Source organism: Pelmatolapia mariae, linkage group LG2 (assembly GCF_036321145.2).
Source record: "Pelmatolapia mariae isolate MD_Pm_ZW linkage group LG2, Pm_UMD_F_2, whole genome shotgun sequence".
NCBI classification, from domain to species: Eukaryota; Metazoa; Chordata; class Actinopteri; order Cichliformes; family Cichlidae; genus Pelmatolapia; species Pelmatolapia mariae.
The window spans coordinates 4,406,665-4,434,516 of NC_086228.1; the positions used below are offsets into that span (position 1 = coordinate 4,406,665).

At 38.0% G+C, this 27,852-nt stretch overlaps 2 protein-coding genes across 2 annotated transcripts in view; one reads left to right on the plus strand and one right to left on the minus strand.

The window, feature by feature from the left end:
* ctnna1 (catenin (cadherin-associated protein), alpha 1) overlaps positions 1 to 27,852 on the minus strand; it is a 71,739-nt gene that overhangs the window by 34,635 nt on the left and 9,252 nt on the right. Inside the window, exons 6-9 of the mRNA XM_063490825.1 lie at positions 26,868 to 27,137; positions 20,489 to 20,692; positions 3,227 to 3,307; positions 2,779 to 2,931 (exon numbers count right to left, since the gene is read on the minus strand). Of these exons, the coding sequence (XP_063346895.1) occupies positions 2,779 to 2,931; positions 3,227 to 3,307; positions 20,489 to 20,692; positions 26,868 to 27,137 (708 nt within the window). The remainder of the gene's footprint in view (positions 1 to 2,778; positions 2,932 to 3,226; positions 3,308 to 20,488; positions 20,693 to 26,867; positions 27,138 to 27,852) is intronic.
* Positions 6,910 to 13,010, plus strand: lrrtm2 (leucine rich repeat transmembrane neuronal 2). Its single transcript, XM_063490824.1, has 2 exons — positions 6,910 to 7,548; positions 8,254 to 13,010. Exons 1-2 carry the CDS (start codon positions 7,545 to 7,547, stop codon positions 9,888 to 9,890), a joined length of 1,641 nt encoding a protein of 546 aa, XP_063346894.1. The 5' UTR covers positions 6,910 to 7,544; the 3' UTR covers positions 9,891 to 13,010.

Sequence of the window (27,852 nt, forward strand, 5' to 3'; positions counted from 1 at the left end):
TTTTACTGACATGAGGGAACACAATATTTAGTGACTGGTTTTAAAGTTATGGATAATGGGTGCAAGTTTTTTTTGTTTGTTTTGTTTTTAAAGCATTAAAAAAAAGCAAGCTTTAGGGCAATGCTTAATATAATTTTATTTTATTTTTTAAACAAAAGAAATCCTAAGGTGGGTTGTACCAGTAAATTCACTTTCCACTGCTGATTATACCATCAGTAATGCACATCTCTGCATCTCAACCTGCTATGTAGCACATCTTTATGACTTATAGTGGCTTCACACTCCAAAGCTTATATTTCAGAACAGAGTGCACACTCAAAAACAAACAACTTATCTAAATGAGGTAAATAAGTAACCCTCTGCATAATGTGACAACCATCCCTTTGCCTGGATGAGAGCCTTACACAGCTTTGTGCATGCCAAATTGAATGCAGTTTTTTTGTATCCCCCTCATTCTCTAAATATGGGTCAGTCATAATGTAGCTTTCATAAAAATGTGTGTAATGTAATAGGCCATTTGCCTTACGGCAGACTACAATTCCGCAACCTGCGATGTCATACAAAACACAGCCAGAGACTGGTTGCTCTTTGCTATTCCTGCTACTGAACAGAGGACATCCTGTATTTAAAGCATTTTTGTTCCATATGTTATAAAGAAACAAACATGTTTCAACTTCTCTGTCTAGTCTTTCCAGCTCTATTGATTTGCATATATATTGTTTGGCAAAGGCTCTAATCTAGAGCGGCCCACAGCACAGTTCAATACCTACTTCCTACCATGCATTTGAAGGTAAATGTCAACCATTTTTATTTAAAGGTGAAAGCCAAGAGTTCCACTGTGAACTGCTTACTGTTCAGCCGATTGTATTGATGTTGGCTTACAGGAATAATTTTCCTGAGAAGTGAGATAATACTTGACTGTGTGCTTTTGCCAATCATATTAACCAGGGATGGGATACATAAAAAAAATAATTAAAAAGGTTAATGTAAAAATGACAAAATGCAATGTTGGCAGCTTCTAAAAAGGCAGAAATCTTTAGCCAAAATGAAGAGCAACGTATGCCACTTCTGTCGAGGCTGTTGCAAAACATGATTTATAATTCCCAGGTCCTAGTTAGAGCTGGGCTCTCTCTAGGTTTGAAGGCATACATCAACTTAGGTTGTGAACGCTTGTGTTGCAGAAGTTGATGTTTGTCATTTTTTGGAAGGAACACACTAAAGAAAGTATGTGGAGGATAAACTGTTAGATTACACTGAGTATCTAATAATGTAGATTTTGAAATGGGAATTTTATTGCAACTGGCTCCCTTTTAGAAAATGCCTAATCAGCAAGAAAGTTACTTTGCCCAGTGCTTAAAACTCTACCATAATGATGCCCATCAAGGCAGTGCCAAGATGCTGTTCAGTGGCTTTACTACGCAACTAGCATTCCTAATTTATGTACGACAAAAACATCTTTTGCTGATAAATATTTTAGTGCAACTAGACTGATGTAGGAGCTCAGTTCCACTGCAGATATGGAGACTTTGGAAGTAAAATATTCTAGTTAAAGTCATGATAGCAAAAATTACCACAACGAGCCCCAGCTTTAAATAGACAGTATTTGGAGTTTACATTCTTTAAACATCATTTGTACAGTTTTTCCTTTTGTGCTGCTGATAAGCGGTTTTTACAGATGCACCTTCTATTCTTAGATGAATATCATACAACATGTATATTGAAATGAAAATGAAAACTGTAAGCAAAAATTAGTAAAAGAAATTTCTCCATAAAGTTCATAACAAATTTAAACCAAAGCTACTTTGGTTTAAATTTCAAATTTTTTAAATTACACTCCCCCCCCCCCCATGTTTCTAAGTGTTACAAGCACAAATAGTAACCATGCATTAGCAAGGTCTAGCAATGTCGTGCTCTAATGCCACATATGACACTCAGGCCTTCAGGTGCTACTTAAGGGGCTACTTCCCAGTGTTGTTGCCCACTCCCCCTTTCCTTCTGATGCTTCAATGGTTTCCCTGGTGAATATGCATGTTGCTTGTCCTAGCTAGTCTAACATGTCCAGCTACACTCATGGCAATATGCCCATAGAGAGAAGTCATTTTCAAATGTCAGCATATGATGCTCTACACAGGCATTAGAGGAACGGAAGGAAAGACCACTAATGAGCACGGCTGAATGTTCTGTTAGTTTCTTGCCTATCAAGTCCATTACTTTGCTTTTCTCCTTGCATCTTGAATTATTTTTTACCATGTATTGCATTCTCGTCTGTTAGTGGAAGGTTATGGACTCAAAACTAGCTCTTAAAGATTACTGACGTGATTACTATGACAGCCCGAAACAGTTTCATAATGATCTAAAAATATTTTTTGCTTCTCATAATAAAGAAAGAGCAATTTTGGTGTCTTTGGCCACATAGCAATTTTTTTATTATTTTTCATTTTAGGGAAGGGGGTAAGGACCCAGGATCTGCAATAGAGCTCCTTAAATATTATGTTTAATAATTATTATTTCTGTATTTAGTGTTTGTGTGCGAGAGTGTGACCAACATCAGACTGAATTGACCAAAGACCTTTAAAGAAGCCTTTTAAAGGCACAATATTGCTATAGTCTTATCACAAGTTTTATCTCAGAGAACAGAAACTACAATAAAAATTAAATATGCAATACTAATGGGATAGAGTTGAAGCATTTGAGTGTTATGATCTGGGGCTGGGTCAGGTTCTGACTACAAATGCACTGGAGAGAGAGGAAGGGGGAAAAAAACAAAACATACAATACCTCAATCAGCTTGTTGGCATGTTCACGGAACACCTGAGCATATTCCTTAACTTCTTTCTCATTGCCATTCTTAGCAGCTTCAATGAGGACCAGGAGGGGAACATTAGTCTCCAGGAAAGAGTCAGAGACATGGTCCATCACAGCTTTGCGCAGCTGTGAAATAAGATGATTTTTTGAAAAAGGAAGTGTTAGAATGCCCTTGGTGCATATCCTTTACATACAGACCGATGTCTACCACAGCTTTTTTGAACTACAGATTACATCCTGACATTATGAGAGACAGGAGTCTCCTGAGGTTTGCTGGTAAACTTCAAAAGGCTGAAGTAAAGAAAAAAATATTTGATTTGTTTTTTCCAATAAAAGTTCACTGAGCGCAAACACTACAGTTTAAAGTTGAAGACCTAGTGGAAAGAGGGAAAAAGAAGTTCACAAAAAAATAAAAAAGTACCTGTCTGCGAAGGTCTCTAGTCTTCTTTGTCATTCTATCAATGGCAGTGTTCAGAGCATCGCTTCTGTCCTTTCTTCCCGCCTGAAACATTGACAAAAGAAGTAATTAGTGAGTAGAATGACAGGGACCAGCTCATGTGTCAAAAAAGTCTTGGGATCAGATCAAATTAAATCAATATCAAACCTAAAATATTAAACAGTCTATGGACTTGAGTAAATAAAAGGCAAAATGACAAAAATATTCATATCTGTAAATCATCCCTTGCATCTTTTCATTTTTAAACCAACAGGGTAGTTATACAATTTATACTTTAACGTCACCCAAACTCTTCTAGAGCTGACTTGGGTCATCCTGTAGGTGTTACTCTGAAATGAAATGTAATTTTCAACAAGCTTGAGCTATTCTGCTTTGTGGAGCTAATGTTTGGAGATACCAAGTCCAGTTCATTTCTGAAGCCTCCAGTTATTGTACATTTTGCTCTCCAATAAACACTGACATCCTCCACTGACCCACAGCAAGTAATGCACCGACAGAACACCAGCTAACAATTTAAATTAATAATGTATACACACTGAAAGTAAACAGGGCAACAGCCACCATATTGGCTTTTATAAAAAAAAAAATTCTTTGCATTATATCAGTGTCATATTTAATGTGCAATGCATCCTCTTAAGTGCTTCTGTTGGTTGCAAACTGTTTTTAAATCCAAAATTTTATTGAAGAGGGAAAAAAAAGCTACCCAAATCCTTTCAAAGCCTCTCTACCACCACGGCGCTCTTCATGGATATGCTATAAAGACCTGTGTACACCATTAAAAGTAGTCTGGTAACAGCCAACGTTTCTAAATCCAATGGGCTGTCAAACTTGAAACTGTTTTAAATCATTTTATGTTTGTCACATTTGTGATTCTAATTTGATTCAGGGCTAATGATATTACAAGTGCTCATTTTGTTTCATTATTCCCCCTCACTAATTTTTATTACAATGCTGCTCAAGTCCTTTGGTCATTTTGTATTAGAATAAGCCATTTGTCTTCAAGCTTTAAAGGCCAACATTAGCTCCCAACTGTGGAAACTATTGAGAACAAAGGACTGGATTGGCTATCATAAGGTGATGTAAGTAGAGGTGACTTGTTGCTATGCAAAAGCACTGACCAACTTTGGGAAAGTCATAAAGGCCCAAAATCATATCAGTCTTCTACATTTAAACCTATGCATTCGTTTCTGGTTTAAATAAGTTCTTAGTTGTATCCACACAAGCCACACAAATACTCAGGGGCTGCCTTGCAGTGAACACACTCATAACTACTGAGTAGTTGTAATAGAGAGATGTTCGATCACATTCTGCAAAGTACAAAAGAAAAACACTGAAAACTTTTAGAAACGCTTGAGAAGATAAAGTGAGAAAGAGTGAAAAAAATTTCCAGATAGTGGAGAGCCATAAAATTAGAGCAAAATTAGATGGACAGGAAAGGTCAGAGTAAAGGCAAAGGACCAGTTGGACTCTGGGCTCTTCTTCCCCTTTATAATGCTTAAATCAACTGCAACGTAACACCATGGATGGTGGTAGCATTGACCTACCCCATCCCCCACTGCCCTATGCCCGTTGGGGGCTTGTGCACACAGTTAGGGGCCGTGGAGCTCCACAGCACTAATCCCCTGTGATTTTGTGCTGGCTGGATACAGTGCTGTGGTAGGGCTTTAGCCTGCTTTGCCCCAACACTTTCAATCCTATTTCATTCATGCCTAGCCTATATTTCATTTCCACGCCAAAGGGTTCTAAAGCACTTCTTCAGGTGCTCATTATGGAAGCAGTTTCTCTGCAGAATCTTTTATGATAGCCAGGTGAGTATATCCACCTCCTTTAGGACAGATTTAGGAACATCCCGTTCAACAAAAACCCACTAGTGTTTCAATGGAAACAAGAGTCTGCCCTAAGAGTCAAATAATATGCAGTCAATATTATTGCTTTTCAACAATTCAACATTATTTGCTTTTCAAAGTTCATCTTAGTTGGATTTATAAGTTATAAATTTATTGAACTTTAAGTACAAATTAAGCATAATTTAATGTTTTCCCCCCTTCTAAAATTTACTTTTGCAACACGCCAAATTGCAACTAAGCAGACGGCACACAGACAGACAGAACATTCCTCTAAGGTCTTAGTATTTTTACATGTTTTCTCCCATTTTGAGGATACAGGCTAAAATAGATGTGGAAAAATACAGCAACATGCAGGACAAATGACCTGCAAATTCACAGCCAGATAATGATGGGGCTTACTTTTTCTGTGTTCCAACTTGAATTGTGAAAAAACAGAAAATATGTAATTCACCATCACCGCCATCTACAATCAGTGTGCATTGTTACATTGCTTTCATTAAATAACAATGTTTAAAATCCATATCAGATAAATTTAAGGAGACTGGGGCCGAAGAACCAACTTTGAGGAGGATACCATCTGTTCTTCATACCATTTCTGTTAAGTAGTCTGCCTGATTGCAATTTAATTTGATGCATATACCCAAAAACGCATCTCAACCAAACATTAAATAATGAAGAACTATAGGGACAAGGGATTAAGGAATTTCTCATCACCACGGTTCATTTCACACCTCGACTTTTCAGCTACCTCAGTTTTTCTTCCAAAAGGGATGAACAGCAAAATAACAATAAATAATAATTTTTTTTAATTTTTTTTTTTTTTAAAAAAAAGGGGGGATTCAAGGGAAAAAAATGATCACAAGAAGAAAAAAAAAAGAAAGAAAAAAAAATCCATTGGGATGCATTTCCAGTTGTCTTGTTGTTAGCATACTTTAACTGGTATCACGGTACAAGGAAGATAAAACCTTAACACATTTATTGTGAACCTTTGTATCAAGACTTTGGGCTCAATTGCAGAGTCTCAGTTGAGTGCTTCCGATAGGCGCTAAAGAGTTCTCTTTTTTCTATTTCCAGAACTCTGAAATGCAAACATTTTTCAACAGAAAATTAAAAAATAAATAAATAAATAAAAATAGGAAAAAAAAAAAAAAAAAAAAAAAAAAAAAAAAAAAATCACAAAATAGCTTAAGGTCAAGTAGATGCATGTTAGCATTAGTAAATTTCAAATCCTTTTAATGCGTCACATGAATAACCCAGTATTTTTCCTTGACCTTTACATTTTAAAAGCTAGTCTAACTTAACTTCAAAGGAGCTGGCAATTGATCACATGCCTGTCCTCAAAAGTTAAAGAACTGCAACCAGGATATGTAAATTTGACACCCTATGTTAGCACTGATGTAGTAAAACCTGTTTTGAGGTGTTCTCTCTTTTTATTTATTTATTTATTTTTTTAAGGTTTATGTCCCGTGTATACATTTATACATACAGTCTGCAGAACAGCAGCAAGGCGAGGCTGAGATTTACAGCTGTGGTTAATTTCAACAGCATGCTGCCGCAACACGTTCAAGATATCAATATTCTGAAGGTGACGAGCCAGTGGGAGGGAAGGGAGATGCAAGAGGGAGGTGGAGGAAGACTAAGGTGCACAAGCACTGTGTATGAGGCAGAGAGCAAGTGACTGAGCAGGAGAGTGAGAGGGTGTTTGTGTGTGTGCGCGCGTGTGGGAGAGAAAAAGAGAGAGAGAGAAACAGTAGTGATGATCGACGCCAGGCTGCCACCACTCTGTAGCAGTGAGTGGCTGCAACAAAAAAGCACAGAATAACATCCCTGACTCCCTGCTCTGCTTTTTTCTCTCTCTCCCTGCGTCTCAGCTAGCAGACGAGGGCTCCGCTCACAGCTCTGCAGAGGCTATGCTGAGACTGAGCCGGCGTCAGAAGCAGGATCTCTGGCTGCCATCAACAAGTTAGGGTTGGAGGACCACGGCAATGAAAGAGAAGCGCTTGATCTTCAATTAACGGTCTGAGCTGACACCATTGCGGAGGAAAGGAAACAAAAGGGTAAAAAAAAGAAAAAGAAGAAAAAGGGAGAGGGGGGGGGGTCTGATCACTGGAGTCACTCTGGATGCAACTGATCAACTTAAAAAAAATAATAATTTTTTCAAGGATTCGTGGGCTGGAAGAAAAAGATTCAACCTCTTCTATGAGCCTGGATTTTAAAGGACTAACAAAATAAAAGGAATAAACATCTAGTCGGGACATGGAATTTCATATTTTGTTTGAATTGGGTGGGTTCAGAATTGCTTTATTTCCCAAGAGGCTGATTCCTTTTGTGCTTAATCAAAAGGGCTTTTTCCCTTTGGATTTTTCTTCCATCTGGTTGCTCCAAGAGTCTGCGGAAAAGGACAGTTGAATGCAGCCTCCGATGTGCACAAAAGAATGGGTAAGTTAGCCCCTTTATATGACAGGTCTGGACATGAATAGGGAATACAAGTAAGAGTGAGGGAGGCTGAAGACTAAAAGCTCTTCTGCCTAGTCTATTTACTGCAATGGTCCTTCATGTTTCCTCCTTCAGACAGAAGAGTTGGGAAGACATACATTTTTAACATTTGTATCTTCTAGAAGATCTCATAAGTGATGAAAAAAAAAGACTTAAGATTTTTTTTGAAATTATTATTTTTTCCTGAACAGATAACAGATCTATGCTTTTTTTTCTCCCCTAGAAAAAAGAAAAAAAAAGAAAAAAAAAAAAAGCATAGAGCACTTGATAAAAAATGAATGACAATATTAAGAAAGAAAATTATGCTTGAATGAATAGCACAAAATGTGGACCAAAACAGGCTTAATATAAACGGTAAGGGAGAGGAGAGGTGAGGAAAAAAAAGAAAAAAAGTCTGCCTTATGTATGCAGCTGATCATTAGAAGCCTTGCTGAGAAAATGACATCTCCATTAAACCGAATCTCAAGGGTATCATGTTTACATACACTGTTAAAGTTGCCAATGTAAAATACCTTAGCAGCTATATGTAAGGACAAGACAGAGCGTACACAAAAAAGCATAACTGCCACCATGAATTAGTAATAAGTACTCTGCAGAGATTAGCTTTCCCGCCCCACAGTTCATTTTCTTGTCTTTGAACCCACCCAGGTTTCCATTCAAGGTGGCCATTGGTGGGACCTGCACCAGCGGCTCTGTCTGTGATCAGCATGCTCCTAGCGTGCCTGCTGTCTCCTGCGTTGTGCACAACCTGCCCTCAAAAATGCCGCTGTGAGGACCTGCAGTTTTACTGCGACACCCAGGGGCTTAAGGCACCCCCAGATGGTGTGGACAAGGGAGCCCTGGGGCTGTCATTACGACACAATAGTATCACTGAGCTCAGCCCTGATCAATTCTATGGTTTCAGCCAGCTCACTTGGCTACATCTAGACCACAACCAGATTACCACGGTACAAGAGGATGCCTTTCAAGGGCTCTATAAACTGAAGGACCTCAATTTGAGCTCCAATCGTATCACCAAGTTGCCCAACACAACCTTCATCCACCTCATCAATCTTCAGATACTGGACCTGTCCTTCAATCAGATGACTGCTTTGGAGCCAGAACTGTTTCACGGACTGAGGAAGCTCCAGATACTCCACCTCCGCTCTAATTTACTTCGCACCACACCTGTTCGGGCATTTTGGGACTGCCGTAGCCTGGAATATCTGGGCCTAAGCAGCAACCGTCTCCGAAGCCTGGCACGAAATGGATTTGCTGGGCTCATCAAGCTTAAAGAGCTCCACTTGGAGCACAATCAACTGACCAAGATAAACTTGGCCCATTTCCCTCGCCTTGTTGCCCTTCAATTTCTATACCTGCAATGGAATAAGATCAGCAACGTAACATGTGGCATGGAATGGACCTGGACCACGCTGGAGAAGCTGGACCTCACAGGAAATGAAATTCGTGTCCTGACCCCTGATGTGTTTCAAACGCTGCCAAATTTAAAAGTTTTGCTGCTGGATAACAACAAACTGAGCAGCCTGGATCCCCAAGTCTTGGATATGTGGCAGTCTTTGGGTATGATTGGGCTATCCAGCAACCTTTGGGAATGTACCAAAAGGATTTGCTCTCTTGCCACTTGGCTAAGCACCTTTAAGGGAAGGTGGGAGCATTCTATCCTCTGCCACAGTCCTGAATATGCCCAAGGTGAGGAGATACTTGATGCCGTTTATGGATTCCAACTTTGTCAGAATTTTTCAGTACCAGTCGTTCAGACCATTAGTACAACAACAGACGCTACTATAGCTGCAGAGATCACAAGCTCCTTGTTTGGAATTATGCAGCCGACCCCCACACCGGACTATGCAGAGGATTTTGGGAGCTTTACCACAGTCACTACCACAACAATCACAACACAAACATCACGCACTGCTCAAGCTACTACTGCTCCATTGGAAGAGGCAGCTGTAACAGATGACTTCGCAACTGCAGACAACACTGTTATGACTCAAAGGGTTATCATGGGAACTATGGCCCTTCTTTTTTCATTCTTTTTCATCATTTTTGTTGTCTATATCTCACGGAAGTGCTGCCCTCCTACCCTGCGCCGGATACGCCACTGTTCGGCTATTCAGAACCGCAGACAGATGAGGACCCAGCAACGACAGCCTATGGCAGACCTAGCTACGCAGGTACCCTATAATGAGTATGAGCCCAGCCATGAAGAAGGGGCACTCGTGATCATCAACGGCTACGGGCAGTGCAAGTGTCAGCAGCTGCCTTACAAAGAGTGTGAAGTATGAACTCTTATTTATTCCTAGAGCATATGGTTTGTCATTTGACCATTTCAGATGATACAGGGTTTGATTTTTTTGTTTTTCCAGTTTATGTAAAAAGCATAATTTCTACAAGTGAGATTTGAGAATATGTGAGAATGCTACAATGGCAGAGGTTGGCCAGTTACGGGACGTTGTAGAGATAGTCACAAATTTATTTTTATATGAATGCAAGGTTGTTCATATCAGGCAGGGGCAATCATTTTAAAGAAGAAAATTGTAAACTGTGAGATCTGTCTCCACCACTGTCTCTATATTCTGCAGCACAGAGAAACTACTTTGCCAAGTGGCCCTCTGCTAACAGAATACATTAAGGGAAGATGTGATTTATGTATTTTCTTTTAAAAAGTAAATATTTGAAATGCTGTTTCTAACTACACCATAGGCAGTCCAAGCCAAACATTCAATCACTGGGGCAAATGAACAGAACCAATTATCAAAACATTTTGTTTTGTAGCTTTGTTTTGAGAGAACTATAATCCATTAAAGGGCACTAAGACCAAACTCAAATTATGAATTATAACTGTAAAGTAAATGTCATTATTGTTATGTTATAAATAAAGAAATCATCTGTTATGGATAGAAGAATCCTGAAATTCTATTGAGTAATCACTAATGACATTACGTTTATCAAATCTGACACGGTTCCACGGTTTCCCATCAAGAATACATTTGGGTTGCCCAACTCAAATAACAGAAAACAAAAAGAAGAAGAGAGGCTGTATTTAGTAAGAATGAGATTTTGTTTTATTTCTAAAAAAATTTGGGTTTCCTCCAAAAAAATTTCTGTGTGGAAATGCAACTGCAAGTGTGGACTGAGAATGGAGAATTTATGTTCAATTATATAAATTGGAAAAACTACCTCTTTAATCAGACGTTACCCCCGTAAATGCAAAGCTGTTTTGCAGCTGACTCAAGTTAATGGATGTTTGAGCTCCCACCCACGAGGGCTCAACACCACAAATAAATTCTCAATCTGTGGGACAGACTGAGCAACTGTGATTAACTTCCAACACACTACACTGCTTAGAAAAAACTCATGGATGTCAGCCTCACCCTAGACATGGAAAATGATCTACAATGATCTGTACATGAATTCTCCATTTTCAACTGCCATACAAACTGTGACCACAATATTTCCAACAGCTTTAGGTGTTGATTACAATTAACTGATGAGCTATATTATACCAGGATCAATATACAGACAAGCTAGTGTGAGGGTAGCAAGTGACAAACGGTAACAGCCAGCTCAAATGCCAGACAGGAGTGCATTTTATTCTGAATACAAAACCCCAGTAGCCTGTGCTCTTTACTGCTTACACACTAATCAGTCCTGACAGGCTCAAGATTGAACCAATTAAAGCAAGGCAAAATGAACTTAATATTCTGTCACCCACACCAGTGATCTAGAAACATTTAGTCATGCTACCACTGAAAAATAATACAGTATAGTAATCCTTGTGACCAAAAATCATGTGTGAATATTTTTTTAAGGTATTGTTCTTGTTAGCAAAAAATGCATTTCAGGTCCTAGGTTAGCACTAGAAAGTGTCAAGTTAAACTGCGGTCAATACCCTGAGAGCAAATGGAGATCCAGTGATAAGCAAACAGCAAGCCTGGGTCAGGACACATTTGTATGCAGCAGGGGGAGGATGTGCATTAGCATCAGACTAAAGCTGCTGCAGTAGCTTCGCACTTCTTTGTGTTCAATTTAGTAGTGGGGGCAGGGTGAAAGAGTGGGGCTGAGAGGAATAGATAGGACCATGAAGACCGAGTTTAACAATGGGGTTATGTCTTTTTCTTAAAATTTTCGAGCATCCTTATGGGCAAGTAAAAGTAGTAGAGAATGGAATGACAGAATGACGGCACCTTAGGCATGAAATGTACACTGACCAGAGTAGCAGCAACTTCACAGCTAATCAAGTGTTGAGCAGTCCAATGTTTGAACACTGTAAAATTCAAGTACTCAGTAAGCGATTTTATGATATTCTTATCAATTCCTAGGACTAGTATTTTAACTCGTGTTTACTAAAGTCTGCAATTAGTGATGACAAGATGCAGCACTTTTAAGTGAGACGTCTGGTTTTGAACAATTAGGGTGCAGTTCATTGGCTGATGCCCCCTATAGGTAAGGAGGAGGTACCATTTGTGGCTTTGTCTTTATATTGAGCTTGTCAAAATTTGGCTTCACACTCAAATGAATGCTTGCGTGTCAACGTGTCTCAGCACATGCTCATAGGATGCCTACAACAACTTAAGAAAGTGCTTTTGTAAACCAAAAATTGTTACACTTCATGTCTGAATTGAATGAAAGCATTGCATAAACTGATCATATTTTTAAAAGTCAAGCACCTCCATTTTCTAATTTAATCTGTTTCCAGCTTAGCACTGCTTTAACTATTGCCCTTCTAATCTGTTTTGCATGTTCAAGAGTCAAAATTCAGTTGAATATTTCCTAATCTCATTCAGCAAACTTTATGGGGAGACTTCGTTTTTGATAACACCAAGTATGGGGATGTATATGGAATTCCTATAAAGTTCTGTCAATCATTAGACATTTCACTGTTTAAGACTACAGTTGTACCAAGTGACTGAAAATCCACAAATTTGTAGAAATATGCATCCCTTTGCACTCTGGCTCTTTGTAATCTGTTTTTGTTTCCTCTTGTCATCCTCTAGCCCTTGTTCCCACCCTGCCTAAAAATTAAAAAATGGAAAATAGAGAAAAAAAAAAAAAGAAAAAAAAAAAAAAAAAAAGGAACCAATCCCCTCTCTAACCCAACCTCTTTGTGCAAACTGAATGCTTTTCTCTTCCCATTTTCCTTTTGTATTGTAATATGTACAATTTCATATCTGTATAGTGGATAAGATGTGCCAAACTGAAAAAAAAAAACAAAAAAAAAAAAAAAACATTGTCCCCTCAAAACATATATTTTTTAAATAAAATGATTATAATTTACAAGGTGTTTGCCAACTGATGGATGCTCACAACTTGGTTTGGTCTGTAATTGCACTTTAGTACAGTGTATAAATCGTGATACTGCAAAAATCTGAACATCGACAAAGTGAAATTCAACACTTGTTGACATTCAAGAAGGATATTGTTTGAATATTTATGATTTTAAAAATTCAAAAAAAATTTTGCTATGCGGATTCATGTTTATGGGTACATTCAAAAGTCTATTTTTTTCCCTTTTAATTAACCAATTAACTGATCTTTTACTTTACCACAAGCTATAGGAAGCCAAGGCCATCTGTACAAATAGTTGTTTTTTGTTGTTGTTGTTTAATAGAAGAGTCAATAGTGAAAAACCTACAAACTAACACCGCAATGAATAACCAGTAATTAAGCTATTAAAGCATTTCCAGTCTTATGTAAGACTGAATTGTTGAGAATATTAACTGCACCAAATTCATGATTTTACATTAATCACATAGGACCAGTGTCAAATGCCCAAAATTAAATGACCGATATACAAGCACTGCAGTTACAGATAATGATCATCAGCTAACACCAGCAATATCCAGTGTTGTCCATTTTTCTTGGATGTCAGAGCAAAAAACTACAGATTAAACTTTGGAATTAGAAACTCTGTGACAATGTGATATTTACTTACATGGAGAAAACCAAAACCACAAACTAAGACTTCACACTTGGTGTGGGCTAATAGATTGTAGGCAACATTAATGGCATAGTTTTTACAAGTGACATTTAAAAACAGTACTACTGTCTTTGAGTCTAGTTTCAGATTCAACTTTCAGATGAAAGAAAAAAAACAAAACAAAGTAGTAGATATAATTCATCAACGCAAAAAACGTCTTAAGCTTCTATGTGCAAAATATAAAAGAAAAAAAACTATCAAAGTAAAACATTCACACAAGACACAGTAAAGCAATTTACATAAAAACAACTGAAACAACAAAAAAGCCTTTGTTTTATTATTTCAGTGTCCATATTTTTTTCTACAGTTGTATAACACTCTCCAGTAAATACAGTTATTGGCTATCTAAACTCTGGATTTTCGAGCCACTCTCTAATCTCTGCTTAGTGCAAGTATTACTACCACCGCAAACAACAATTCCAATATTGTTTTGATTTTAGACACAGACTGAGTACTTGAATCCAGACAACTTCCAGATTTTTGGATGATTAAACAGTAAAAACTGAACTCTACCATGTTTGTTCATACTCACTGACTGCTCTAAAACAGCTAACTGAAAACAAAATAATGTCAAAATAAACATCTGACAGGTTTTTGTTCAAGGAACTTTCCATAATTTACATATTTCTAATCATATTTTTAGTGCACACTCGTGTTATATTATGTAGAAATTATAAAAGCACAGAAACTGGTTAAGCCATTTTCTTCATGTAACTTTCATCTGAGGATTGAAACAACCATCAAAAAAACTAACCTATGATCTTACATTTGTCAGAAGGTTCAGATAATAAACCTAATATTCTTAAAAAGAATATCTTATTAAAAGACTCCAGAGTTTCTAGTACAAATTCAAACAGAGAAGACAGCTCCATATGCGCATGTGGAGTTTTCAAAGATGCTGTTGTACGGAATAGAACCTTACGTGGCATTCCAACTACAAGAGCCACTTCAATTTTACCTGCTCTTTTCTGATGAGGTCTACAAAAAGCAAGATTCTGTAATTAACCTGGAGAGTGTACCCAAGTGAGGAAGGCACAAAACTGAGGAGTCTGACAGCATGGCTTCGGCAGTGTGGTTCAAGGACTCAGAACCCATGTATGTTTCAGGTACTCACTATGAGGCCTCCAATAATCTAGAAAATGCTTACTAGGAGGGACACATTGATCAGGACACTCATCAGCATATAAGCCCTAATGTATTTATTGCTTAAATTTAAAGCCATTCTCCAAGGATATCACTGGTGAGTCCTCGCACAAACAATAGAGAATTACAAACCAATAGACATTCTTGAATATTTAGCCTAATAAATTAAAATCCAATTCAAAATTAGAACAGCACTTTTATTCACAAAAACCTATGGCCGCCATGTTACCATATTATAAAATATCCCAGACCCAGCAAGTCTGCCACTGCTGTCTCATACCCAGAGAGAAATGGTGCTAATATCAGGCCTGCTTTAAGTAAACAGCAAAAATTCCAACTCCAGCCTAATCAAACCATGTTTTCTACACAAAACAAACACGTTGCTTACACCACTTAAACCATCTGGTACTTAACTGAGGGATAAGCTTTGTTTTCTGAAAGGTACCTAAGCCCTCAGTTTTAAAGCTATAACTTTTTCTGTATGCAATATACATGTTCTTCGCAGTCTGTTTAGGTTTTAGATTCAGCCAAAGTTCCAAGATACAGGCACTCAAAGACAATGGTCTTACCTGGCTAATAACTGGATTCCACATTCTCAGTAAAATCCATTTTAAGATGTGCCACTTTGGCTCTGAGGCAGCCACCTCTCTATGGCCAATCTCAACAGTAAAGGAATATTAGTGTTGTATTTGAAAGTGTTTGAAACTTAGAACAAGGTAAGAAATCAAGGCTTCTTAGTTTGATCTTGTCACTTAACAGTGTATTCACAGCTAGAGTTGTAACTCTGTGTCACAAAAAAAAAGCAATATTGAAAGAAAATATTTAAACTGATGTACATTCATTGAAAATGTTATGGTGCTAAATATGAGTCTACCTTAAGGACAACTACCATCAGAAGGATAATCTGCATGCTTAAGCTGTTGCTTCAGTATCTTTCAGTATATTACACTTATAAATTGTTTCCTCAGCTCTCAAGTGACCAAGAAAGGGACATGGCAAAAGGTCAAAACATGACACCGAAATTTGTAATCTGAATTAATACAAATATATTAATATACAGACAAAGCTTGCCACAGCTGCCAGCAAATTATTTAAAACAAGCTGTCTAATGTAGTTCACGATACACCCTGTTAAAGAAAGGGTGTATCTCATTTACCTGACAGCAAAGCTAATCAAAAAGCCTGGAATTCACCAGCAAAAGATCAGCCCATCAATGAAATGTAGCCTGAAGGGCTTTTACTGACAGACCAGTGTTTTATGGAGGCTGTAAATACAGAAAAGCCTTTGGGACTCTAAATCTTTCCCCTGTTACATTGTGTGGAGTGCAATTTGTTTTAATTATCCATTGAGATGAGATTACAAATAGATAAATTGAAATGCTTTCATGCAAGTGTTTCAAAGACACAAACAAACAAAAATAAAAACCCTGTCACTCCCCCACCCTGTTTTTGGTAAAAACGGTTTATAATAATCTCAACCTCTGGGTACAATATCAAACACAATTTTTGTTTGTTTCTTTGTTTTTGGTTTGTTTGGTTTTTAAATATGTCCAAACAAAATCCCCATGTAAAATGTCAATCAATATCCACATTAGTGTTGTGAACTTGTTATTAACACACCCTATAAGGGTACCAGGTAAGGAGGGTACATGGCACAAGATACAAACCTAAAAAGTATTTAAAATGAGAGGCACGCACAGTGTAAGAATAAAATAAAATTCATTTTAGATGCCCAAGGCAAGAAGACAGCGAGAGTTAAGGAAAGAGTGAGGCACTAAGAAAAGAGGGCACAAGCAGGAAGACTGAAACTGCCAAAGAAAGAAGTGAAACAGAACTCAGCAAGGAGAAAGCAGAGTGTGGGAAGAGAGCTACACCAAAAACCACAAGCAAGGAGGACAAGTTGGGTTCCACTGCATTGGCCAGGTAGGTCTTTTTTGCCTAAGGTGAAAATGATAATATATCCTATCAAGTTGAAGAAATTTAAATGTCAGTAGCTGTGTATGTCAAAACAAGCAAGCGTCACTCTCCAATGTGAAATGAAACCCTGACAGATGCCGAGAACAAGGGATGCATTATTAATAAAAAGTGGCAGAAACAGTTACACTCGACACGTGCCATGCCAAACTGTCATGACAATATGGAATAATTGAGGTCACACTATGTGGCAGTGCTGGGGCGACATTACCCCCACCCACCTTTCCACTTCACTGGCTGAGTAGACAAGCTCTAGTCTTGTTAAATGATCATCATTAGCATTGCCCTTACAATTTCTACTCTGGGAACACGAAAAAAGAAAGACACTTGGACATATCCAAGTGATTCATCCGCATAATGTGCTCGATACATTTAGACATCTGAATATATAGCTCAAATTTATAAAAGACAATACAACTTGTATAAAGTGCCTGCTGTATACAAGATAAATAAATATATTAAATGGTGTTCAAATCAGCTCATAATTTCAACTGCTCCTCCAACTCTCATGGTTGAACAAACAAATGAAACAAGCAATAAACCACCTGCTGCGAATGTGTATAAAAGGCACAGTTTGAAAAGCTCAAAAACAGACCTAAACAGAACATTAAAAAATGCTTATCAACTTTAATATAAACCAAACTTGCTTTGAAACAAAATGTAACATACACACACACACAAAAAAAAAAGAAAAAACCAAAAAACAAATGTGCTTTCTAGACAACACACCAATTGTCGTTATCTATCCAGCCCTTTTCCATATAAAAATTATCAAGATAGATTTTAAAGAGGGTACTCAAAGTACTTTTTTTTTTTTTTTTTTTTTTTTTTTTTAAATTATCGCTTCAATACATTGTTGCAGCATGCCGCAGCCAGATCATTTGTATATTACTACTGGGGTTGTACAACTTGTAATATGCCTAATTAAACAAACCTATACAAAACTTAATGAAAAAGATTAACAAAAGCATTTTTGTTTCATGGCCTAAGGGATGAGGAACACACTAGCACATAAATGCAAGCTCCAGAGTTTGATTCTTGGCCGCTGCTGTTAGCACAGTTTAAGCTCAAAGCAATCCAAGTCGTACAACATAAAGTATAGTACAACAACCCTACACTGAACAATTAATTATACTCCAAGTTGAATCCTTTCAAAAAAAACCTAAGATTCAATCCTTGAGTTTTACTATAAGATGCTAGGAAATCTTTGAGTCAGAAGGAGTGCAGGAAAAATGGAGAAGGGGGGTAAACAAGTTGTAGCTAGAGGGTATGAAGAAACATAAGGGATGGGAGAGAGAATGAATGAGTTAGGAGTCTTTCCAACACCATGAGCTGTGAGTGTAAACCCATATGCTGTAATGGCTACATACTGTTTAATGACTTTCACTGCTTTATCTGCATTCAAAATTATCTACAGTTAAAAATCAAGGACATCATGTAGCAAGGTTGTGCCAAGCATAGGCCTATACTAATGTCTTTAAGGGAGACAGTCTTTTTTCTTGCCTAAACCACATATATCATTATCTCTCTGTCTTGGAATAATTTGACACATCCTCAAACAAGTGCGGTTTGTTTAGATGCTTAAGATTCATAACAAACACCTACCACAGCTTTAAAGGCACCATTCTTAGAGGCTAAACTACACCATTAAAGCACACTGTGGACAATGACACATTACGCTTCTCATCTGTTGTATTCATTTGGCCAAATGAGTGGTCATACACCCATCATGTCCACTTATCATCACCATGCTGATGAGTGGTGTTTCTCTGTAAATCTAACTTCTCAAGTCATACAGGGTAACATGACTGGCATGGATGAGTCCAGTGAAGTGGAAAAGCCGTTTTGAAGCAAATCAGAGATGCCGCATGAGTGTCTTGAACCTTAAAATAAACTGAACATGTTGTGGATGGACAACAAGTGCAAACCATGACTGCAATTCTTGAGGATTGACAAGCTAGAATAAGAGAAAATGACATTCAAACTTAGTTGCTTAGCACAATTGCTTATTTTGTCAATGTCCAATGAAAACAAATTTTGAGGCAAACCTGATCTGCAATCAAATAATTTTATAAGCATTCACTGGAATGGTGCTTTTATGCTCCGAGTGCCCCGTGCCGAGTTGGATATCACATCATCTGGGGGCACGCCATAACATTTGTGACACCCTAGCTGGTCATGCACAGTTTTGTAACCTGATGCTTTGTGCCGTGGCCACCACAGCTGGATTGAACAGTGTACCCTCGTGTCGGTTTTTACCGCCACTTTAATGATATGCCAGTGCAGCAGCTCAGATATATATAGACATGCACTGCGATATGTTGCAGTAGTTTGAAAACATGAAACTTTGCAAAGTCTTAGCTCCCGGTTTTGACTTATTCCCCTCTGACATAACAGCATTTATGTGACGGTATTCATCCAGCTTCTGAGCTGGTTGCTGTGATCTGTCCACAAGTTTTTTTTGTTTGTCATTTTTTTGTTTTGTTTTTGGGACAAAACAAAATCCAACAAATGGGAGCAGATTCGCATCTACCTACAAAATATGTCACATTAATCCAGTGATAAGACATCAGCACTTGTGGAAACATTTTCCTTTTGAAGGATATAAAAAATAAAAAATAACAGTTTTTGCCATTAAGGCATCTTTTTTTAATATTATATACTTCCCCAAAGGCAAGTGAACTCTAAAAAAGGTTGTGCTCTTGGTCTTTATCTGTCAACTGAATCCCTAAAATTCTAAACAGATTTCACAGGCATGGCATGCAGGGCCAAGGCCAGGAATAAATATTGCTTTTGGTTACAGACAGAATAGTAATTTTAGCATTTAATAAATCAGCAGGCTCAGTTCTCTGACATGCAGCAATGGTGGGTGAAATAACTGCTGGTAATGGCTGAAAAATCAACTTCTAAACTTTGAGGCAAGCAACTAAAGCAGCTACCAATGAGAGCACAGGATACAGTTGATTGACATGACAAGGTAGTAAATATATTAGGGGGTCACCAAGGCAACTGGAGCTTGGAATGTCCACTAATGACCAACCATCAGTGACCAAGAAATGACCATCAAGCAAATAGTTTCCTGTGTGGATTGGGCTTAATTGTCTCTAGCTTGGTCATTATGCTCTGCAATAGCTAGTATTGTCATTTTTCTCATCCTTTCAATATGTGTATACACTTTCCTGGTTCTTAAGTCTTTTGTCCCAGCTGAATTTCAGAAACAAAATAACTATTCACCCTAGAATCTATTATTAGCCACAGCCGAATCCGATCAGGTCGATACACCTGTCTAATCAAATGTTCTCCTGTACCAACCCATTCTGCTTGTTCTGTATTTTTATTCCCCCCCCCCCCATCACATTTATTCTGTCTTAAGTGACTGATGGGAATGAAAGCCATGTAACTAGTACTTCAGTTTAAAAAGTTGTTCACCACAACAGAAATATTAAGTAAGACCAGGTTTCCCAATTTTGTTTATATATTGAGTACTATACTTTATGACATTAAGCAAGGTCAAGGATTAGCTATGTAATCACTTACATAACTGTCAATGACAATTAATTAGGTTATGTGTTGGTATTGATGTGCCTGCAAGTGGAACCAATTATGTAAAGACAGTACATTACACTCACATAGAGTCAAATGTTAAGAGTTTAACTCAATCCATGCTAGAATGAATTGTGTTTGTAGTCCGTTGTACAACCTTTGACCTTAGAAAACTGTTCTGCCTACAATAAAGAAGATGGGAGGAGATAATAGGACAAGAAAACAAAACTGAAAAGAGACTTACATTGCCCATATACTCAGACAGAAGGTCCTGGAGAGCCTGGCGCACAGAATTGCATTCGGCCACAATGCGCTCCCTGCGGTCATCACGTGTGCATGAAGAGTCAGCCATGAGGGCAGCACCACTGATGATGCTCTCAAGGCGCTCCTCCAGGGAAGGGCGGAAGCGCTCCTCGCTGAACGCCAGGGGGTCCACAATGATTTGTTTCTGTAAAGAAAGGGTCAGAGGGAAAATTACACAGGGAGCAAAAAATGCACATAGTCATCATGGTACACTGATCTCTCCTTCACAAAGCCCAGAGTAACAAGAAAGGAAATGACTGAACTGACTGACTGAGAGGTCAGCTGGAAAACCAGAAGGGAGGAAAGTGCCATGTTGTCTTTTTTTTTTTTTTGTCTCTGTACACCCTGAACAACAACTTCCTTTTTTAGCGCCTTTCAACGGCAGTGTTACAAAGTGCTTTCCACATGGCAAAGAATAAAACAGATGTGTCCAACCAGTAAAGATAAAGTTCATGGAATATGTGTAGTGATTAAATTCCTATATCTACACCAATTTACGCCAGTATTCCCACAACACCAAATTCTATCCCGACCTTATGGCTTGAATAACGGCCACAAATGTTTTTGCAGAACATTATGAGCTAATAATATTTTTATGTTATGCTGCTTATATCTGACTGAAGCCTGTTGAGTGATTTTTGATTTACACCTGACACAAGTCCACTTCAGTGGTCCCTGTTAAGGTTTTTACAGTTTAAAAAAGGAAACTGGTCAAATAATTAAAGTACTAAACCTTGGGGTAAAGAAGGATGCAATCTCCAATTGAACAAATACAAACCAGCGAGTATATACAAAGCTGCATATACTCACTGAGCAAAATTCAAATCTCTTCATCATGACCCACTCTATAAGATGCTGAAATAAATTAATGTAAACTGAAAACAGAGCAGTTTCCAGCAGTAATACAATAAGAGGCCTGGTGTGACTGAGGCTTTTTATAGAGCTTGTCTGGAACTGTTGTTATCTGAGTGTATCCAGAAATTGTAATGAGACTGGCAAGATTTTGGCAACGGGCGGTTATTTGTAAAATGGTCTGTAGTCCATGAAAGCATGGCTAACTTTTTTTTTTTTGGGGGGGGGTTTCTTCACTGACAGTCCACCCTCCTGCATCATCTCTCAAACTCAAAGATGGTTTATTTTTGTTGTGCTGGAAGGGAAGCAGTATCAAAGGTAACGTTAAAGCCACAAAAGACAAAACCCTGTATTAAACTTCAGAAATTGTAAAACATAAACACACCAATTTAAATACACTGTCAATATAAATACACTGCTTCAAGTTCAGCAGGTAATAATGATAAAGTCTAATATACATTCTCTCTCTCTCCAAAGCAACATGCACTGGTTTAAAATGGTCCTACCACAAATGAAGAAAATAAATTCTCAGAAAAGTTAATTAGAACTTCCTCCAAGTTAACACTTTTTAAAGGCAACAATTCACATAGTTAACACACTCTGCTAAAAAGCCATTAGGTTCCCACACAGAAAAATAAAATGGCTTATTAAAAAAAACATAATTTATGGATAAAGAATTTCAGAAAATAAGTTGGCACTGGCAAGGAAAATGGTTCAAATTGTGTAATTTAAGGCATTTAAACCAGGCTGAGCCTGCACCTCCACTGATACAGTTTAACCCTGGGTAGGATATAGCTTTTGCAGGTACTTCATGGGGAAACCAAGTTACAAAATGTAACCTAAATGTTGTTTCTAGTGTAATAAAAACAGTAACAGAGAGAGAGAGTTCGTGATGGAGAACCCCATTAATTTATCAGCTAAAGAACTGAACGCAGTAGCATCAAAATAGCAAGTTTAACGGCAAGATTCACTTCACATAGCAGATGAGCCTGAACATATGGTGACGACTTAAACCAACAGTTTTCTTAGTAAGGTTGAGAACAGCTGCAAGGTGCCTTGTGAGTATCGTTTCTCCTTTCAAGTTCAAACCATGCAGCAACCATTTGTGCGTTACTAAAGGGAGCATAGTCATCCTGGAAGAAATCGCTTTCATCATAGTTGAAATGCTTTGTCTTTGGACAAAGATGACAATTATTTTTTGCAGTTACTTTTTTTTCCCCACCATGTCATATATATGATCTTAAAAATTGTATTAAATAAATGCCTATTTGATGTTTTTTAACCTGAGATAAATTAAAGAAGACAGGGCTCCTCCAGTTAATTTTGTTTGGGCACTGCTCGTTTTTCTTAATTTAAGCTTGATTATGTCGAAGTAAGGTTTCAAATTTTTTAATCCAACAGCAGTTGAAAAAAGTTACCCACTGTTTTAGGCATGTGCCATGTTTGCCTAAAAATATCTCAGAAAAGGGTGTGGCAAAGAAAGTTCCTTGACAAAGAAGAAAAAAAAAAAAAAAAAAAAAACACTCCTGTGATATGTGCCTATAGACCCATTTCCACAGGCTGTATTTTTTGCCTTCTCAGTATATATTCTCTATACAAGTCCAATGAACGTCAGCGCTTACAAAGTCCTTGGCGCAAAAGGGCTGTCAGCATAGCGATTTCTTTTTCCCCTCCTCACTGTGCTCACAGCGTTCTTTGTTATAAATAGTTCAACTTTTGAAACACTGCTGCGCTCAACAATGTCACTTGCCTCTCAACTAAAGTCAAGAAGGTTTACAATATTAACATTGTAAATATTGATGAAGGACTGAACTCAAGAAGTAAACTAACATCATCGATACTTCCAGCGCAAAAAAGACAAACCAAAAAAAATATACATTTTCTTTTTAATGAAATCAGATATTCTTCAGGGGTGTCCAAACTTTTCCATGCAACTGTATACCTTTGTCTTTTCTTTCAAGTGTTAGCTGGGTAGCCGTTATCTCTCATCTCAGTCTAAGAGGCGCTCTGGCAACCCACACTTTTTTCTATATATCTGTAGGACAAGGGAGCCAACTTAAACGTCTCACTTCACATGGGTAAATCTGCTGAGAAAGGCTGCTGGTGATGACTGCGGAGGGTTAAGGTATCAATACGACATTTGTGGCAGTCTAAGACAGCCAACTTCCTCGGGGAGAAATGAACTCTGCAATACTGCTGCAGATGCCCTATTGCTGAAAAATATTCAACAATTCAGCTGTTACAATTGTGGTTTATTAGGCAGCCCGCCCTCTATCACTGCCACCTCCAGCCCCCCTCCGTTATGTCTCATCTGACCTCCTCTGCTTGCGTGTCATATCACCATGGCAACAGGCACACGAGAGAGACATGGAGGAGGAAAAAAAGAGAGAGAGGGAGAGAGATGGCGGGGGTTGACTCATTTGCTAATTTTGCCTTGCACTTGAAAGTGGGCACCACAACTAGGTATTCTGGAAAAGGCCTGCATTCTAGTTTATTTAGAGTGTGTGTAATTACCTGTAAAATAATCACTGATGCAACAGATCCAAGGGCCTGTTTTGTCACCTGATCAATATTGATTAATCACTCAGAAATGATGCCGTTAGGCAGAAAAGCTTTCATACTAATGATCTTTTTATTCCAGAGTGAAAAAAAAATATTTTAAACACAAAAAAAGGGCTTGACGCAAGCCAACTATGATATCATCAAACTTTCTTTTCTTTCAGCCATCAGCCTACCCTTGCCCTAAAAATACACATTTGTTCAATGCACAAACGGCATTGTTTTATACTCCCAAGTGGGACTACTTTGGGAAGTAATGCTTAGTTGATGAAGGACGCTCAAAGAAGATGGTCTTACGTAACACATGTACTACCTTAAGTATAGTTTTATTCAAGTGTTTTGTTTTTTTCCCCCCATTCTAGCGGGTACCGAATCAAACGGAGAGCGTCTTGCCTTTTGGCTTATTGAGTCCACCACCTCCACAAAAGAAAAGCAACAAATCCTTTAGACATTGGAATTATCAGGCACCCTAACCATGACAAAATTTGAAAGCCTTTGATGGTTTTGTCCAGGGGTCATCTAATACATCAAGACACTAGCAGCAATATAGAAATCAGGGAATAGTATGCCGCTGAATTTCGGCAGCCTACAGTCATGGCAGGCAAAATAAGCATTAACAACCAAGTGAGTAGATCCTGAGTTACTTCTCTCAACTTTCAGGTGAGTATTTCAAACAACTACCCTTCAACAGGAGTGAAGGGTAGTGCTGACATATGAGGGTGAAGTAAATACATTAGAGGGTTACCTAGCAGTGTTAGCAACTGCCTGTGACCACTTTGCTAGTTATAGGACCCAAAACAAAATAAATAAACAGCAAAAAGACTAAAAAAAAAAACTGTAACAAAACCACTTGAGGACCTTCTGAAACCAATTCTTCACTAATAAAAATACAAAATGTATCACATCACACATAAGATTGCACACACGCACAAAATAAATAAATAAATAAAAACCTGATTATTAGCCTGCCGAGTGTGGTTGACATTAGCAGCGCAAACAGCAGGAGCCTTCTTTTCCCGCATGTTAGTGTGGGTTCACATTTCTCCACTAACAACCACACCAGATTACACCCTACATAAAGCCATTCATTTTCTATATCAAAGTACTGAAACATGCTGGTTTCACATGGCTGTCTTTCAGGTTCCTCGTTTGCATCTCCCCTGAGAGAAAGTGCACAAGGGGGGCACTCCAGCCTGGCGCATGGCATAAGATCTCAGAAACAACAATTAACTGGTGTTATACATTTAAAAAAAAATAAATAAATAAAGGTTGTTTAACCAAAGATGTCCATTTTTGTTGGTACAAATCTTTAACTGTCAAATTGACTACTAATTTCAGAGAGATAGGTGCTTTGGCCATTACCAAATAATTTTTAGAAAGCGAATTTTGTTTAGCAAATTCAGTTAACTCGAGTTTCATTTACTGAGGAAGAAGCACTGCTTTCTTTTACTAATGGCAACACAGACTCATTACCTTTGCATGCAGATCTTGCTTATGCGCAGTCACCCTTCCCACAGGTCACATTCTAGGCCGGGAATAACTGTGCAAGAACCTCCCAAACCTCCCATGTCAACCAGCAGAAATACCATGGTCTGCAATAACTATGAGTAATTAAACAATGCATCATACAGCCACTGGCTAATAAAACATGAGCATGCGAATTGCATCAATCACACGAATACACAGTGTCTCAGTATGAGCAACACATCAAGACACTGCTACTTGCGAAATGACTTAATAACCAATACAAGATGAATAATTCATTGAGCAAAAGAGAGGACACAACAGAAACCTGTACTTCTGTGGAGCTTAATTTGTCTCGTGGATTTGTTGAATGTCTTTGGACTTTATCTTAACATGAAAAATCTCTTGTAAACAATAAGTTACTTTTCAAGTGTGACAGAATAAGTGACAATGGAAAAGAAATCAGGTTAATCATCTCTGCATTTGTCACCCCAGGCAGCATTAAGTTGATTAGCTTTCTGTGTTTTCCAGCTGTTATCCTGATGTTGTTTCATATAAATATTATGAGTACATTATCACACGTTTCATATACCTTTCAAGTTCATTTTTCTTAAGCAATACATTTTTTTTTTTAAATACCTGACCCAACACACATCCTCACAGGTAAAAAAATAAATAAATTTAAAAAAAAAAACTTTTCCATTTTAAATTTTATTTTATGTGACAATAATGTGAAGCTCTAAGACTCAAGTTACTTTAGTCATTTTTAAAGCATAAGGCAGTTATACTTTTACTTAAACTAACTGGGCTGCTTTCGTGGTTAAATTTGACTGATGCTGTGTCACTACCTCTGCACTGTAATGTTGCTGTTGGCAACTTGTTTCAATAAAGACACACTTCAGATTAGGCAGTGTGTCATCAGTGACAGTAGCTCATTGGAAAAGGACAGAAGATGACCTTTATTTTGTTTGCTCTACATGTTGATGCCTGCAAACTGCAATAACCGATTTATTTTATTTATTTAATTATCTGTGTCCTATATCGTCAGAAATATAGCAAATTTTCATTGAATGTTGTGATACAGCTTTGAGGCTATATCTCCACCCCCTCTCCCTCCCCCGCCTTATGATGTGTTCATAAAGACGGACTAATCTATGTCCTTCAAAGAATGGAGTAGTAGTGAGTCAAGCATGTGCCTTAAAGCCATGTCCCAAGTTTGTCTATGTACCTCACTAACTTTGGGGGGTTTTGGTCATTTCATGAGTCAGTTTGGTTAGTTCTATATACTAGCATTCTGACCAAAGTCTAATGTTTCATCCTAGTCAAGCCTTTGTTGTTAGACTTAGGAAAAATGTCATTTTAAATGTCATGTTTTTCTAGATTAAGCAGATACCTGGAAGTGTGACAAGTCAGGTTGTGACTTGTAAGCCACTCATTTGACTTACATCAAAATTGTTGAGGGCATCGGCAAGCTCTCCACCCCCTCCTGACTGACTGAGTGCTGAATCTCCGGTGGGAGTGGCCTGGGCAGCATTGGAGATGCCGGACACTGCAGACTGCAGCTGCTTGTAGATCAGGTCACGGTTGGCCTTGTATGCTGCCACGTCAGGATGCTGCAGGCAGGCACGGGATGCTGTGTACAGCAATGGGATGTTCCTCTGTAGCACCCCACGGGCAGCAGCCATTTGGTCCTTGTGCTGAACGTCCTTTAGTTCCTAGAAATAAGAAGAATTAAATTTAAAAAAAGACCAGAAAGAACAAAAATGATAAAAATGTTAAACTTTGAGGAGGAACAGCTACGGGAGGTAGTGTGGTAATATATTTTATATTCAAAATGGACTTGTCATGCCGTTACAAAGACACCAAGTGTAGCAGTTTATTGTAGATGACCCAGATTTTTTTCCGTCCCTTGCGGAAATACAGTCATAATCAGGTCAATATAATGTGCCTTTGCGATTTAATACATCACTATTCAGACCATAGCATTGTACTCTAATTACAGATTCACAGGAGGAGGAGAGGAGATAGTGATCACTACCCCATTGTAGATTTATTATACATTTACAAAAAAAACAAAAAAAAAAAAAAACTTGCATACATACACTAACTACTTCAGCTCCAACTGGACTACTCCCAAGGCTTTTATCTCTACTATTCGTTTGCAATTAAGCCCTATTAGTTCCTGATTTCACTTTTGTTAAACATTTTCCATCCACACCCAAATGTTGTAGTTAAAAAAGTAATTTTCTCTCAAAACTATTATCAGTTAGATGACTCGATGGCCAAGAAGGGGAACATACTACTGGTCACCAATTCCCAAAGCAGTGAGTCCACTATTCAAATTCCAGCACGCTGGGACATTGGCAAAAGGTCACAACCCACTTCCTCTCCTCCATCTCCATCAGCAAAGTCACATAAATGTCCAAAAAC